Source organism: Cervus elaphus, chromosome 15 (assembly GCF_910594005.1).
Source record: "Cervus elaphus chromosome 15, mCerEla1.1, whole genome shotgun sequence".
NCBI lineage: Eukaryota > Metazoa > Chordata > Mammalia > Artiodactyla > Cervidae > Cervus > Cervus elaphus.
The window spans coordinates 6071923-6087499 of NC_057829.1; the positions used below are offsets into that span (position 1 = coordinate 6071923).

Sequence of the window (15577 nt, forward strand, 5' to 3'; positions counted from 1 at the left end):
GGCTTTTTCGTGACATTTTGATGCTTCCCTGTGTTCTCAGTATCGACCTGAATGCTTAAAGGGTAACCCACAAGATTCTGTAAAATTTAGAAGTGCAGAACTCCTAACATTCCTAATACACTCTGAGTGAATTAAATGACAGAAAAATCCAAGTAGCCAGCCTCTATTCTACCACTTACTGGGGGAAATTTTTTTATCCATTTACTGAATCTTTTAAGATTTGTGAGTTAAATTATTAAAACAATCTAGTGAAGAAGACATTATGCTGTACTTCTCTTAATTTACTCTCATTTCTTTATTGAATCAGCTGTCTGTGGTGCCATTGAAGAGTATTGGCAAGTTTAGAGTGATAACTCAGTGATAACCATTCTGTTCTAGAACATTCTGTGTGCTTTTTTTTTTAAATTACCGTTTTCTCCATTATTTTATAAAACGTGTTCTACTGGGTGAAACCTGTTTTCCTAGCATAGGGTGACACTCGGTTCCTTACTTTTCTGAGCAAGTTTATTCAGTTTTAAACCCTTGTTAAGGTTCTTTGCCACCCTCCTTAGGGTATAAATGTGGCCATAATATTGTTTCTGACTCTTAGTCTAAGGAGTCATTAAAATGCTTGAAGCAGGAGTGATATGATTCAGTCAGCATTTTAAGACTATCTCTGTAGAGCCTGCTTAAAGGGCCATGAGCCTGGAGGGAGGGGTGCCAGTTAAAAGGTGCTGTGGTGATGCTGGCAGCTATACTGAGGACTCCGCAGCAGGAGGTGGGCTCCTGCAGGTTATTGCAGAACAGTGGGGTGTGTGCTCTAAGACTGACACACGGGGTAGAAAGAGCCAGAAGTGGGCCCAACCAGGTGTCAGGGAGCCTGAAAATTTACACTTGAGCTGGATCCTGAAGGATCATTTTCCTGAGTGGAGGAAAGAGGAAAGAGTACACTAACCACCTGGAATTAAAGGCGTGGTAGTTTGGGAGTGGCAGATACTTTGTATGTAGTTCAGAGCAGAACGTGCTGGGAGGAGCGGCAGGAACAGTAGAGAGAGGCGAGAGTCTTAACACACAGGCCACAGTGAGAAGAGTGCTGGGGGGTCTAAGCAGAGGGGCGCCTTCACTTTTGGAATGTCTCATTTTCTTTTTACTCCCCAAGGCCTAAATCAGATGTCAATTTTATTACGTCTCTGATATTTACTGCTGCCTTGCCTTCCCATGTCTGAGCTCACCTTTCTGTCTCCTTTTTCCTACACGTACATTCTAATCTCTGCCGCAGAGGGGTCCTCTGCTTGTGTGCGCAGATCATTTGTTCCTTGTCGTCCAAAAACTGTCTTCCATCTTTTGTTTATTTCCTCTTTTTCCAACACTTTGAACAGCCTTGTTCTTAGTTTTCCTTACTTCCATTCTCCCTACAATTTAAATTTTTAATTGTACACTAACACAGTATGCAGTATTGGTTTAAAAAAAAAAAGTATTAAGTTGCCGATATAGGAGTAATTGTACATAGCATAGCTCTGAAGCAGCAGATCAAAGGTGTAGCTGTTATCATTTGAATACAGCAATACATGTGCTTCTTTTAGTTTGAAGTTATTGTAGGCTTGTGAAGTCTTATGTTGCATACCTTTCCTCAGTTCTACCCTTTCCTGAAAGTTGATTTTTCAGCTTATATATAAGGGTTTTCTTTTTCTCCTAATAGGTAATCAAGTCATGAGATAAACAGTTACTATTTAAACCATGTCCAAAAGTGTATCTTAGCTGTATGATTTTATCATCGGTTGATCTAAGGGAAGGTTACCTGGGATTTTGTGGGTATTGTTGCTTTTTCTTGGGCACCATTTCATCATTTTGGGGTCCCTGAAGTTGCAGATGTGACCCTGTGCCTGAGAGGTTGGCAGGAAGCACCTCATGTTCACTAGTTTCCGTTGCCCAAACCCACAGAATGCCATGGTTCTAAAAGTATTTATGTTCTTGTTTGTGTTGCCCTTGACACAGCAAAAGACAGGCTCACAAGTGCCATGTAAGCTATAACCAAGATAACTGTTGCTTGAAAATAGTTTCAAGGGAAGCTTATAAAATACTTTCCTAAGCTAGTGAGGCATATCTAATTTTGAGCATTGTTTCTGTTGGATCTCCTAAGATAGTCTGTTAAAATGCATTCTACATACCTAATGATGAATACATTGATTGGTTATAGGGAACTGTTATCTATAAGCCCTTTATATATTAGAGAAGAATGTCTTCAAAGGTGATAACTGATCCTAAAATAACTGATCTTGAGTTGTTTTTCACTTATTAATGTGCCCACGTCATCTTTATATAAGTGAACACCTGTATTTCTAGTCTCTAAATTGATGGCAGGGAGAATAAATATACAGTTTATCCAAGGTAGTATCAAACCATTCAAGAACATTTTATGAAGAAGTAGGCCAGCAGAAGATTTCTGTTCTACCCATGGAAATTATTTTCTGATCCCTCAGGGAATCATCTAGTAACACTGACTCTTAGAATCATTTTAAAGTGCAAAATCTAAAATTTCAACAACCACTGTAGGGTACCTATTTTCTGTTTACCCCATAAATATTATTCATAGTCATGAAGTAAAAAAAATACACATACATATATATATAGCTTTTAACAAGCAAGGAGGGAGCTCTAGCCTTGAGTTAGATATTCTTGGATTATCTGTCAGTCCTAGAATATTGACACTGACCTTGAGACCGCCTCTTATAAGAGGAGTAGAAAACAGTAACAAGGGACAGAGCAAAATGCAGGGGGTGGGGGGGGGGGTGTGGCCAAGGAGGTTCTTGTCCAAAAGGCTGGTCCCTGAGAGTGAGGATGAGTCAGATGGGACCAACTCTTGCCTGGATATACAGCCTAGATTGGAATTTCCTGGACTGTCCAGGATCCTTGAGACTCAGCTTTGGATAAGGCATCCCTAGACTGGCATGGTGATCCGGGTCATCCAGGAGAAACGAGGAAGGTGCTTGCATTCTATTCCACTAATAGAGGAATCCCTACAAATAATTTTCTAATGTAGTAACAAATATACAAAACCAAGCACACAAATTTACAGGTAAAAAATGAATATGTGAAAAAGTTAAGCTTATTAATAGTTATAATAAGAGAAATGCAATTAAAAGCAACCTTGATTGCCATTTAAAACTTGGGAAATTTTCAGATTTAGAATGACTGCTGAGACACAAATGCAAGCAGAGAAGGAAAGGGCTCAAGCCTTTCTGGATAGTCAGTTCTTCAGCCCCAGGGACCCTGAAGCATGGTCTGCAAGGGTGCTGGCACATCCCCGTGGCCCCACAGACTCCTGGCCCTGTGGGGAGGGTCCCAGAGGCGGACCAGAGGGGGCCCAGCCCCAGGACTCGCGCCCTTGTTCAGAGCCGTCTTGTCACTGTGCTTGTGTTCAGCTGCAGGCCATGTGCCCTAGCTAGACAGAAACCACTGCCACACAGCTCAGGCCAGTGGCTCCAAGGAAGACTGGTGTTGCCTGGTCATTTGAGCCTTTTAAGTAATAAAATACGTATTTTTATGTGACTAAGACACTGGACCATGGAGCACTTAAAATACATGAGCTGCAGCTAATGAAGTCAACACAGGTATGTTTTATTTGATCACAATGGCGATCAAAAAAGGCAAAATAGATCGGATGCCTAAAGAACAATAAATACCATATTTATAAAGTTTATCGAAATGAAAACCAATACGTTGTTTATTGTTATAGTAGCATATAGTAGAACATAAATTCTAAATACACAGGAAACAAATGCAAAGTTCAGGATAATAATAACTTCTGAGAAGGGAGAGGAAATAGGATGTAAAACAGTACACACACTATGTAATAGTTCATGTTTTCTATATTTAAAAAATAGGCTGACATTATAAAATGTTAGGGTTAGTTTAACTGAGTGGTCAGTATGCAGATTTTCATTGTATTTATACTTTCTACTTTCCTGTTTTCTTTGAAATATTGAAATACTTTATGACAATACAAACCTAGTATATAACAAAAATTATGCCCTATGACAATATAAACCTAGTATATAACAAAAAGTATACCCTGTATAATATATACATAATATATGTATGTATCTGGTATCTGTGAACCATGTGGACCTTGGAACACCAGGTTGCAAGCTTTGATTTTGAAAATCAATCCACAACTATTGATGAGTAATACATTGCCATTGGTAGCATCAAGAGTCAGTGCAAAGCCTTTGCAAGTACTGTAAAATTTGTATCAATACTGTAAAATTTGTACTATATCTGCACTGTAAAATTTGTATCAATACTGTAAATTTATTAATATTCATTGATCCACTACAAGGATTCTGGAAATTTATTCTAAAGAAGTGATATAGAGGAGGAACAAAACTTATGTACATAAATTTAAGAATTATGAAATAAATAAAATAAAATTTACTTATGGCATCTAAAATTTTGAAAACATTTGAAACTATTTTAAATATCTGTCAATAAAGGATGTTCAAGTAAATTATGGTATACTAACTATATAGAATATCATAACACTTAAAAATCATTTTGAATACACTGTCAAAAATGAGAAATGCTTATGGGAGAATGTATAAAATATGAAATAGAGAACTATTTATATGGAGATAATCACAACTATTAAAGTACAAGTATATTTGGCCAGACTAGAAAAGAATAGTCAAAAATGAAAAACTTATCAGTTGATGAGATTATGGTCAATTAAAACTTTTTTTAATGTTTAGTTCTACTCTTCAGAAAAAGTTGAACTAGGTTGAAAAAATTTGTTTGAGAAGGATGTTTGAGTCACTTAGGTTGTTTTGTTTTTGAGATAACAGTACTAGAATACCTTTTGTCATGGCTTTTATCTTATACTTATTTTTTAAATTTTAGCCTTCAGATATAGAAATGGAGTCTCAGATACATCTGTATGGGCACACAGAAGAGATAACCAGTTTATTTGTCTGCAAACCATATAGTATAATGATAAGTGTGAGCAGAGATGGAACCTGCATCATATGGGATTTAAACAGGTACAGAAGATTTCCAACTCTAAAATAGCTCTTTTTAATGTTTCAGTTCTTACTGTGAGAAACAGATGCACTAAAATAATATCTTTACATTATAATAACTTTAAGCATGAAATACAGACTTTACCTTTGTAATCTTACTGAATTAATAGATCAGTTAGGAATAGAGTCAGGAATCCCTTATAAATAGTAGGTACATATACTAACCAAAACAATTGTATAAGTAAAAGAATGTAATTATATTTAATGTTCACATGCAGATTTTCGCGTCTTTGGTCTTTCAGGTTATGCTACGTGCAAAGTCTAGCGGGACACAAAAGCCCAGTCACGGCCGTCTCTGCCAGTGAGACCACAGGTGACATTGCCACAGTGTGCGCCTCAGGTGAGTCGGCCCCAAGCCCAAAGCACGGAGCGGCTGTGCTAACGTGTGCTCAGCCAGCTGGTCACATCATAGGTGAACTGTCACGCTACGGCTCTCTGGTCCCTGCCAGACCTGAGTACTTAGGGAATAGCATGTGTGTGGTATTCAGTTCAGTTCACTTGCTCAGTCATGTCCGACTCTTGCGACCTCATGGACTGCAGCACGCCAGGCTTCCCTGTCCATCACCAACTCCCGGAACTTACTCAGACTTGTGTCCATCGAGTCGGTGATGCCACCCAGCCATCTCATCCTCCGTCCTATGTGTATGAAAATACAATGAAGTCGAAGACTGAGTCCATCAGTTGAGGCATGTGCTGTGCTTAGTTGCTCAGTCTTGTCCTACTCTTTGCGACCCCATGGACTGTAGGCTGCCAGGCTTCTCTATGGGGATTCTCCAGGTGAGAATACTGGAGTGGGTTGCCATGCCCTCCTCCAGGGCATCAGCAGAGGGTCAGCTTTGTACTACATGTGTCTTCTAGTTCCTGCAGGACAGTAGTACAGAATAACAATGGAGGTGTAATGTGCCCCAAATTTACATGAGAAAGATGGTTCTCCTAATCAAATGTCTGGCTTTTAGTTTTATTTTCATGTATACATATTAAAATATTTGATGCATCCAGTAGGTAAGAACAGTTGGCAAGCTTATAAGTTTTCTGTTTGCATTTCCATTAATTGAAAGGATTCTTCAAAAAACTGTTTCTTTCTGTCCAAGGTATCTTTGACACATCTACAGTGGGTGGTCTCTTATCCTTTGCTTGCGTTTTTTATATTGTTTTTTCCTGACACCAAATGTGTGGTCTTTCCAGACACTAAACTGTTCTCCGGTTCTGTGACCCCAAATGGGTGTCCAACAATGCAATTCAATTCTGACACTAACTAGTTGAAGTTGGCAAACTTGGGAGTCTCAAGGCCCCCACCAGTTTCGATGATTCTCTCAGACAACTCACAAAACTCAATAAAACACTGTACTTATTACTGTAGTTCATTACAAAGTGAACAGCCACAAGAAAAGGTCCAGAGGTCTGTTCCTGTGGAGTCAAGGCACCACCCTCCTGGCCCATGAATGTGCTCATCAGTCTTCTCCCCTGTTGTTCAGGGGTTTTTCTGAGGTTCCATTATGTAGGCCTGGTATATTCAGTCACTGGCCATTAGGAACTGACCTCCGCCTCTAGCTCCTCTCCCCTCCCCAGAGGTGGGAGGTGCTATAAGGGCAGTTTCCCTGCTGGCCAGCTCCCCGCTGAAGCTGTCTAGGACCTCCCCAGGAGTCATCTCCCTAACATAGAAAAGACAGTAAATTAACAAGAGTTTAGGAGCTCTATGCCAGGGTCGTGGGTCAAAGTTCCTATATATGTGTGTGTGTATATATATATATATATGTGTGTATATATATATATATATAATTTTTTTTTTTTACTATATCACAGATATCTCTTGGAATTTTGTCAATTTTACAAAACACTCATCATTCTTATATTCTAGAAAAGTAATGTCTCCAGTCATGCTTCAAGATTTCAGATGTGAAGTATTAATATTTGCCAGGCTTTAGCCCCCAGTCATAAAGTAATGAATGTCATGAACACATTCTTATTCCCCAGTCAGCATAACTAAAGGGAAAGACCTTAAATAGTTGACTTTGGTAACACAAGTGTGGACAGATGATTGATGACTTTGCTAACTGTTCTTCCTTGATTTGTACATTAGGGGCTTTCAGTGGGTCACACACAACAAGAGGGAACCTAGGGGGGAATACAGTGATTACTTATCTAGAGCTCTCTACTTTCTTGTTTTGGCAACATTTGGAAATTGGAACTGATCCTGAGGGAGCTGCTTTCCTGCTGCCAGTAGTGATTTATATCTGTGAAATTATATCAGCTAGTCATATGGGAACAAGAAACCAAATTACTTTGCTTATATTTACCAACTCACTAGTAGGGTATTCAAGTGTCCGTAGGCAGTACGCACAGTATGATAGAGTAATGGGTAGAACTTTCTTCCCACTTTGAACAAAAAGGCCTTCTCAACTTGTTTGAGGCCTCTCAATACATATACAAGAGGAGTCATAAAGAGCATTTGGGCGAGAGCATGATAAAAGTAATGACTTTTTAAAAGAGGACAAATTTATGTTTAGTGACCTGGACTACATTTCATTCTCCTATTCTTATACTCTAGGAAGGGAAGAAAGTTAACCATACTTTAAAAAAAAAGAGAAAAGAAAGTTAACCAGATTTAACCTATCAAAAAATCTTGACTCTTTAGTGAGAACCATCCAAGTAACTTTAAAATTAAAATTGAAGATACATATATATGTATGTGTATGTATATAATATACAATATGTATATGTGTGTATACACATATATAGTCTCAAAATTTTCTGTATTGAGGCTAAAGACACACTGGCAAACTCATTCTTTCCTTATCCTGATTTCCCAGGGCTTATTATGGGATGTGGTTTTTATAGTGATAAGATATAAAATTTATTAAACTATGTAAATATTATAGTAGATGGTTTCTGTACTTTTAAAAATCATTCTGCCACTATATCAAAAATACATGCATTTCAACTAGAGTTCATAGCCTTTTCCTGTTGCCAGTGGTACTATAAAGTTAATATAATATTCTAAAATTCAGAGTAGCGGGTAGTTCTCCTACCCCCTCAGTTACTTGACTGAGCATAACATTTTCAAGATTCATCCATGTTGTTGCATATGTCAGAACTTCATTACTTTTTTTTTCATTTATTTTTATTAGTTGGAGGCTAATTACTTTACAATATGGTAGTGGTTTTTGCCATACACTGACAAGAATCAGCCATGGATTTACATGTGTTCCCCATCCGGATCACCCCTCCCACCTCCCTCCCCAGAACTTTATTACTTTTCATGGCTGAATAAAAATGAGTTCCATTGTTTAGATATGCTACATTTTGTTTATCCATTCACCTCTTGATGAACATCTGGCTGTTCCCACCTTTTGGCTGTTGTGAATCATACTGCAACACACTGGGCATTTTGGTCTGTGGTATTTGATGGTCTTTAGCATTTCTATAGATGAAGAAGTATTTCTAATACTTACTTCTTTGCTATAAAATATGAAATCTTTTCACTGCCTTAATAAAGGAGAGAAATAAATTCTCTACTTTTATGTTAGTCCTAATGGAGAGATAAAGTGTGGTAACACATACTATGTCATCCCAACTTTATCATGCCTCTTAACCTTTCTCTTTATCAGAATGAGAACATTTCTCCAGAAAGGCTGGACACATCACCATAAGGCCCCAAACCACCAGCCCCAGTTTATTGAGGATGGCTAGCAATTACTGCCTCCTCCATCAATCACCTGGAAAACTACAAAAAATTTGATTACTCCTGGTCTTTGAAAAGAAAAAATTCATTTAATAAGACATTGATTTATAAGATTCACTCTTGGACATTCTGAAGAATTAGCTTTCTTTTTAAGAATTAGTTTTTAACTCAACTTTTACTATAACTTATTTTTTCTTCAGAAGTCCCATAACTCACTTCTTAAAGATACTGTAGTTTCACAGAATATTTTTTTCTCTTCTTGAAGGTTGTTTAGCTTTCTAGGTACTTTCAGAATTAGATTTGGCAGTTTGTATGCTAAGAAATTATGACTACAAAGAAATTCATGGTTAATTTACATTGTTGCTCTACCTTGTAGGTTAATTTTTTAATTTTATTTTTTCACTAGCCATCATCTCTAGATAAATAGGCCAACTCTGTGTGCCTTATGTAGTAATTTCACTTACACACTCTCCAGTCATGAGTTGCCTATGAACTTCATCAAACAGATAAGTGAGGCACTCAGGGATTCCCCTCTGGGGCCCAATGTGGGGGGCTCTGCAGCACCCACACCCTGGTGACCTGTGGGGTTTTGTGGTGTTTTAGCTGGTGGAGGCAGTGACCTCAGACTTTGGACAGTGAATGGGGACCTCGTTGGACACGTCCACTGCAGAGAGATCATTTGTTCTGTGGCTTTCTCTAACCAGCCTGAGGGAGTATCTATCAATGTGATTGCTGGGGGATTAGAAAATGGAATTGTAAGGTAAGAGGAGTTTGATTTCTTTGTGACCTTTTGCTCATAAGGACATAGCAGTTTCAAAAAATATTTTTTACTATCTAAACATAATAATATTTAAAATTTAGAGATTTAAAATCACCTTTGGATATAGGTTCTTCTGGTGTTTCTGTTTTATTTCTAAATAGTAATTTGTACATTTTTGAAATTTTATATTGTTTAACTATAAAAAGTTCGGTTCAGTTCAGTTGCTCAGTCGTGTCCAACTCTGCAGCCCCATGGACTACAGCACACCAGGCTTCCCTGTCCATCACCAACTCCTGGAGCTTACTCAGACTCATGTCTATTGAGTTGGTGATGCCATCCAACCATCTCATGCTCTGTCATCCCCTTCTCCTCCCCGCTTCAATCTTTCCCAGCATCGGGGTCTTTTCCAAAGTGTCAGTTCTTTGCATCAGGTGGCCAAAGTATTGGAGCTTCAGCTTCAGCATCCGTCCTTCCAATGACTATTCAGGACTGATCTCCTTTACGACTGACTGGTTTGATCTCCTTGCAGTCCAAGGGACTCTCAAGAGTCTTCTCCAGTGTCACAGTTCAAAAGCATCAGTTCTTCAGCACTCAGCTTTCTTTATGGTCCAACTCTGATACCCATATGTGACTACTGGAAAAACCATAGCTTTGACAAGATGGACCTTTGTTGGCAAAGTAACGTCTGTGCTTTTTGCTTTTTAATGTGCTGTCTAGATTTGTCATAGCTTTTCTTCCAAGGAGCAAGCATCTTTCAATTTCATGGCTACAGTCACCATCTGCAGTGATTTTGGAGCCCAAGAAAATAAAGTCTGTCACTGTTCCATTGTTTCCTCATCTATTTGCCATGAAGTGATGGGACTGAATGCCATGATCTTCATTTTTTAATTGTTGAGATTAACAATATGAAATACACAAAGTATTCTTAATCCCATACCCACCTGATCAAACTACCCAGAATTAACCACGTTAATCATTTATTGTGTTTCCTTACCAGGTAGTTTTTAACAAATAAACATGTTGGTTAACTTTTTAGTAAAGGAAACTTGAGTTTGTGTAATTAGATGATGACTTTTTTCCTTCCTCTAGGTTATGGAGTACTTGGGACTTAAAGCCTGTGCGGGAAATTACGTTTCCTAAATCAAATAAGCCTATTGTAAGGTAAACCCTCCCCCACCCCTCCCTGCTTCATACTATACTCTGTGACTGTTTCTGTTGGAGATATAGTATAGCACACAGAAGTAACGAGGAACCTAAGGAGGATCATTAAAAACAACTGGCTGTTTATCGAACACCAGGATGTCCGGGACCCCATGGCAGAAGGAGGCAAGGCATTTGTGTTCATGAAGCTTAAAATCTGGGTCAGGAGCTCAGAGCCTCACAGAAGGGTGTGCTGGGATCATGCCTGGGAAGGCCTCTTGAAATGTGAAAGTTATATATTTTTCCCTTTCATTATTGAAAATACCATAATGGTGACTGATAGCTACAGGAGTGTGCTAGACAAGACTGATAAACAACCTATTACCCTCTGCTCCATTAACAAATATGACTTTAAAAACTCAATTGGAGTAAGTGATTCAAATTCTACTGCATTAAAATAAATTTATTTTTAATCCACTAAATGTAATAAAATAAAATTATATATTAATAACACATTTTTTATCTTTTCCTCTTTCAGGGAAATAAAATACCTCCATAAAATAATCCTCATTTATTTCTATATAGAGAAAATGTAGTACTGTTATATTTTTTTGAAGTTTCCTATACCCATGTGTTTATTGTTTAAGTAATAACACTAAATAGGAAAGGAAAAGAAAACATGCAAAGAGGGATCAGAGTGTGCCAATATTTTTTTTTTTATTATTCTTTACTAACCTTTTATTGGATATGTGGCTTTATATTTTCTCCTAGAGTGTGCCAATCTTTTGATTTTGGTTTTAGTCTGTATCACCTGGTTAGAATGAGCATCACAAACTTGGCAGCAGAACCATTAAACTATATTAGTACAGTCAAAACCACTTGTAGGTGGTTGTTTTATCTGTCTCTCTGCTCCAGTAAAGACTCTTAACTTCTTACACCAATTTCCACATGATCACCAGCACGCTGATACAATTTTCAGAGACACAGCGTAGAAACGGGACTGTCTTTCTTTTACCAGCCTTACCTTTTCCTGTGACGGCCACCATTTGTACACAGCGAACAGCGACGGGACTGTGATCGCCTGGTGCCGGAAGGACCAGCAGCGCCTGAAACACCCAATGTTCTATTCCTTCCTCAGCAGCTACGCAGCCGGGTGAGTGAGGGGAGCTGCGCTCTCCACAGCACTTTAACTCCAGGCTGCATTTACGGACTTCGCCAGTTTCAGGAGCTCAAACCGGAAGACGCGGATGACCAAACAAATCCAAGCAATGATACAGTCTGTCCATCTGCACAAAATTCTGCTGCCTCACAAGGTCCTGAGAGGAAAGTTTTGTTCTAATTTAGTGATGATCTGGAGAGTTGTATCAAGGTTGAAGTCTGGCACAGTAAATTAAAATCATATCCTTGAAGTTTTTTTTTCCATAGAGGAGTCTAAACAAAAACTTATCTCTATTTCTGTTTTCTATTATTTTCTATTATTCCCCCCCAAAAAACCCAGTAGAATTTAAATTGGTTAGCTAATTGTTTACATAAAATTTGCTCTAATAGATTATACTTTTAAAGTTTTCTGCCAAAATAACACACACACCCGCCCCTCCCCCAAAAAAAGGAAGGATAAGGAGAGAGAATTCAGGACTTGATTATTGCTTTCTTTGAGCAGTAAGGAGTTCAGTAGGTGCCTCTGCACCAAACATTTTTTGGAATATCTGAATATTTGAATCTCAGTGTTAGGCAGTTTTTGCCTATTGCCTTCTTAGCTCAAAGTAGAACCAGAATTTGTTTGACAACACAGGTATCTTTGATTTTCAGACACATTCTGTTTCTTCATAAAAATCGTACTTAAAATCCGCAACACTAGATAATGAATATTCTTAGTTGAGGCACTAAGATTTAATAAACAAAATGGTAATTCTTTTAATATCTGGCATTTACAGAGCATTGAATGCTTAACAATTTGCAACTGAAAGCCTCCACTACAAAAGAAGTTTGCACAGGTATAGCAATGCAATCCAGATAAGGCTTTTAATCTAATATGCTGAAGAGTTTTCTTCCCCAAAACAGAATTACAAAGAAAAGGAGATAGCTTCCTTTGTTTTAAATAGGAGGCAGAATCATTCTTTTAGAAAGCAGTTCCCACCATTTCTGTTAACCTATTCTAGGAACCGTAGAAATATCTGTGTACTCCACAGCAAACTTACACACGATAAAGACAGAATTCCTAAAAACCCTGAAATAGCCTATTTCTATCATGATAGTACTTGGGGTGCTGCTTTATTGGCTTTGAAAACTGTAAAATAAGCTCAGTAATGTTACCATGAGATAAAAAATTATATTCCCGCCTAAGAATAACTTGCGTGTTTGTTATGGAAATTTAATTCATATAGTGTTTACAGAAGTACTTTTGTAACTTCCAGACTTTCTAAAACATTCTGCTTAAAAACTGTATAATATACAATTCCAAAGTCTCTGCTGTCAAGATAAACACAAGAGGAAGCAAGTGGCCATGTATGCTTATAACCTTCAGTGAACGCTCCACGGCTACATTCAGATCATGGTTTGCACAGACCAGCTGTTAATTCTGAGGTCCAATTAGGTGCAGAGATGAAATTATTCCTATTCACGTTGAAGTGATTTGCTTTGTTTAAAAAAAAAATGCAGCTATTGTCTAGCGTTCATTTTTCTACTGAGAACTTTAAATTAGTTCCTTATTAGAACAAGTTGCTACTCAGTCTTTTTTTTTTTTTTAAGCTGAATTTCATCATTTATCTGAAGAGAAAATATGCAAAATAACTGGTCTTGTTAAGAGTGCAATATTATATTTTTATGTAAAAATAAAAAATTGGGGGGATTATTTATTCAGCATGAACTTAATATGTATATGTTTGAAACACTTCATAATGTGCATGTTGTAGCAAATATTTCTGTAAATTATCACAAGCTGTTACCTTTGTATACACTGCCACTTCAAATTGGGAATAAATTTCATAAAAATAGATTTAAGGACTTGTTCTTAATACAATTTAAATATTATAACCACGTCTCAAATTGATGGTTTTTTTTGGTAACCCATATAGTTTCTCTTTAGCCGCCCTATAAATTTATGTCACTGGAAAGGATAACTTTCATTTCTGAATTGTGGTCTTTGTGAGAAATTGTATGTTTTAACCTTTAAATGGAGTTTAGAGAGAAGTCCTAAGGTAAACCACTCATTTTTTTAAAAAAAGAGTAACTGCCCCCCGCCCCCCACCGCCAATAGCACATCTGTATTGGGCCCCGACTGTGTAGCCGGGGCCACACGAGGTGGTGAGGCACGGTGGTTCCCTGCACTCCTAGAGAACATGCTGTCAGTAACCAATGTGAGTTGTTACAAAACATGGTCAGTGCTGTGAAGGAGCAGACGGTCCTCTGAGAAAATAGAACTGAAGAACTCAGTCTAGATCAAGGGGATCCAGAAGAGTCAAATTGTTGTTGACAATGAATGGATGAAGAGAACTCTGACAGGTGAAGATGAATTCAGATGTGCTCCACGCCGTCCATCTGCCAAGGACTGAGGACCATCAGCGAGCAGATGTCCAGTGACGGAAACGCCTCGGCTTCTCTGGAGGGCCCTACAGAACAGTGGGTGAGTTCAACCGCCAGCGCTCCAGGAACACAGAATCACTCTTTTTTTCTGCTTTGTACCTGCCATGGAGTCTGAAGGATTCTGGAGCCAAGAGCACACCTGCTTCTCAATGTCTGCTCCTAAAAGAACTCGGGAGCAGCATGTGTCCATGTGATCTGGCCCAGCCAGACGCCCTCGCTTCACCTGCAAGCCTGAGGTGGACTCCTGCGCTCCGCCGCGCACAGTGCAAGCCCGCATGTAGGTGAGGGGAGGGAGGGGCAGGGGGAAGCTCTTCCCAGCCCCTCAGGTCTGTTCCTCGCCAGTCTGGATGACCTGTTAATGTCTTGAGTCAAAGACAGAAGAGCTGCAGGGGGTTCCCGCTCCAGAGGGTGCCACAGGGCGATCCTGAGCCCACCCCCATCCACAGACACCCTGACTCTCCAACTCCACACAGAACAGTTCCCTCTGAAAGAACCCCAAGAGCTTTCAAAGCAACTCTTGAGAAGCTGGTGAGCAAAACTCATCAGGACGGGTAGGAGAGGCTGAGACACGCTCTCACTACAAACCCCACTCCCAGCCCAGCAGCGCACGGTCAGGGCTGGGGACCAACAGCTCCCAGATGCTCCCTGAGGAGGGGAGGATTTGAACCCCATATCAGCATCCCAGCTTTTAAGACCTGTACCTGAGAGATGCACGCCCCCCCCACCCCCACCCCCGTCAAAACATCTAGCTTTGAAAGCCAGTGGGCCTAGTCCACAAGACCCATGAGCCTACAGCATCTGGGAAACAGGTCTCTGGGGGCTCTCCCGGACCCACCAGGCTAGCACCCCAGGGCCTGGCACGGAGGCCTAAGACTGAAAGGTTCCAGTCCTCTGGCTAAGAGGCCTGTTGCGGATCTCAAAAGCTTCAGCCTGAGGGGCAGGCATTTAACACACTTCTGGAGGCCACTGAAATACTCCCTAAAGACAGCCGAGACTGGCAGGCACCAACTTTGTGCCCAGCCTCTCCTTTCCCAGGTTTTCCCAGGAAGGCACAGGTCTGGGGCCCCAGATTTTGTGGCTGCCTCCCAGAGGGATGCCCCTTCAATCCCCTGGCTCTGGTAGCCAACCAGGCTTACCTTCCCAGGCCCCACAGGACTGTAACAAACAGAGAAACGGTTCTTAACCAGCCACCAGCCAGGGAACAGTGCGGAAGCAGCAGACAAGCTCCCGTCTTTCCAGGAAAGAGGCCTGTGAGCTCGTCTTCACAGCTCTGGGGCAGGAGAGGGGGTGCTGCTTCAGCACACATCCCAAGGTCACTGCAGGCAGCGGGGAGGCCAGTGGGTATCACATTCATGCCGG

At 39.7% G+C, this 15577-nt stretch overlaps 1 protein-coding gene across 3 annotated transcripts in view; it reads left to right on the forward strand.

Moving 5' to 3' along the window:
* The window catches only part of LYST (lysosomal trafficking regulator), a 177038-nt gene extending 163407 nt beyond the window's left edge, over positions 1-13631 (forward strand). For all 3 annotated transcript variants that reach the window (XM_043924934.1, XM_043924935.1, XM_043924936.1), the window contains exons 49-53: positions 4876-5015; positions 5297-5394; positions 9340-9496; positions 10586-10657; positions 11655-13631. In XM_043924934.1, the coding sequence (XP_043780869.1) occupies positions 4876-5015; positions 5297-5394; positions 9340-9496; positions 10586-10657; positions 11655-11793 (606 nt within the window). In that variant the 3' untranslated portion in view covers positions 11794-13631. The remainder of the gene's footprint in view (positions 1-4875; positions 5016-5296; positions 5395-9339; positions 9497-10585; positions 10658-11654) is intronic.
* The last annotated feature ends 1946 nt before the right edge of the window (positions 13632-15577 follow it).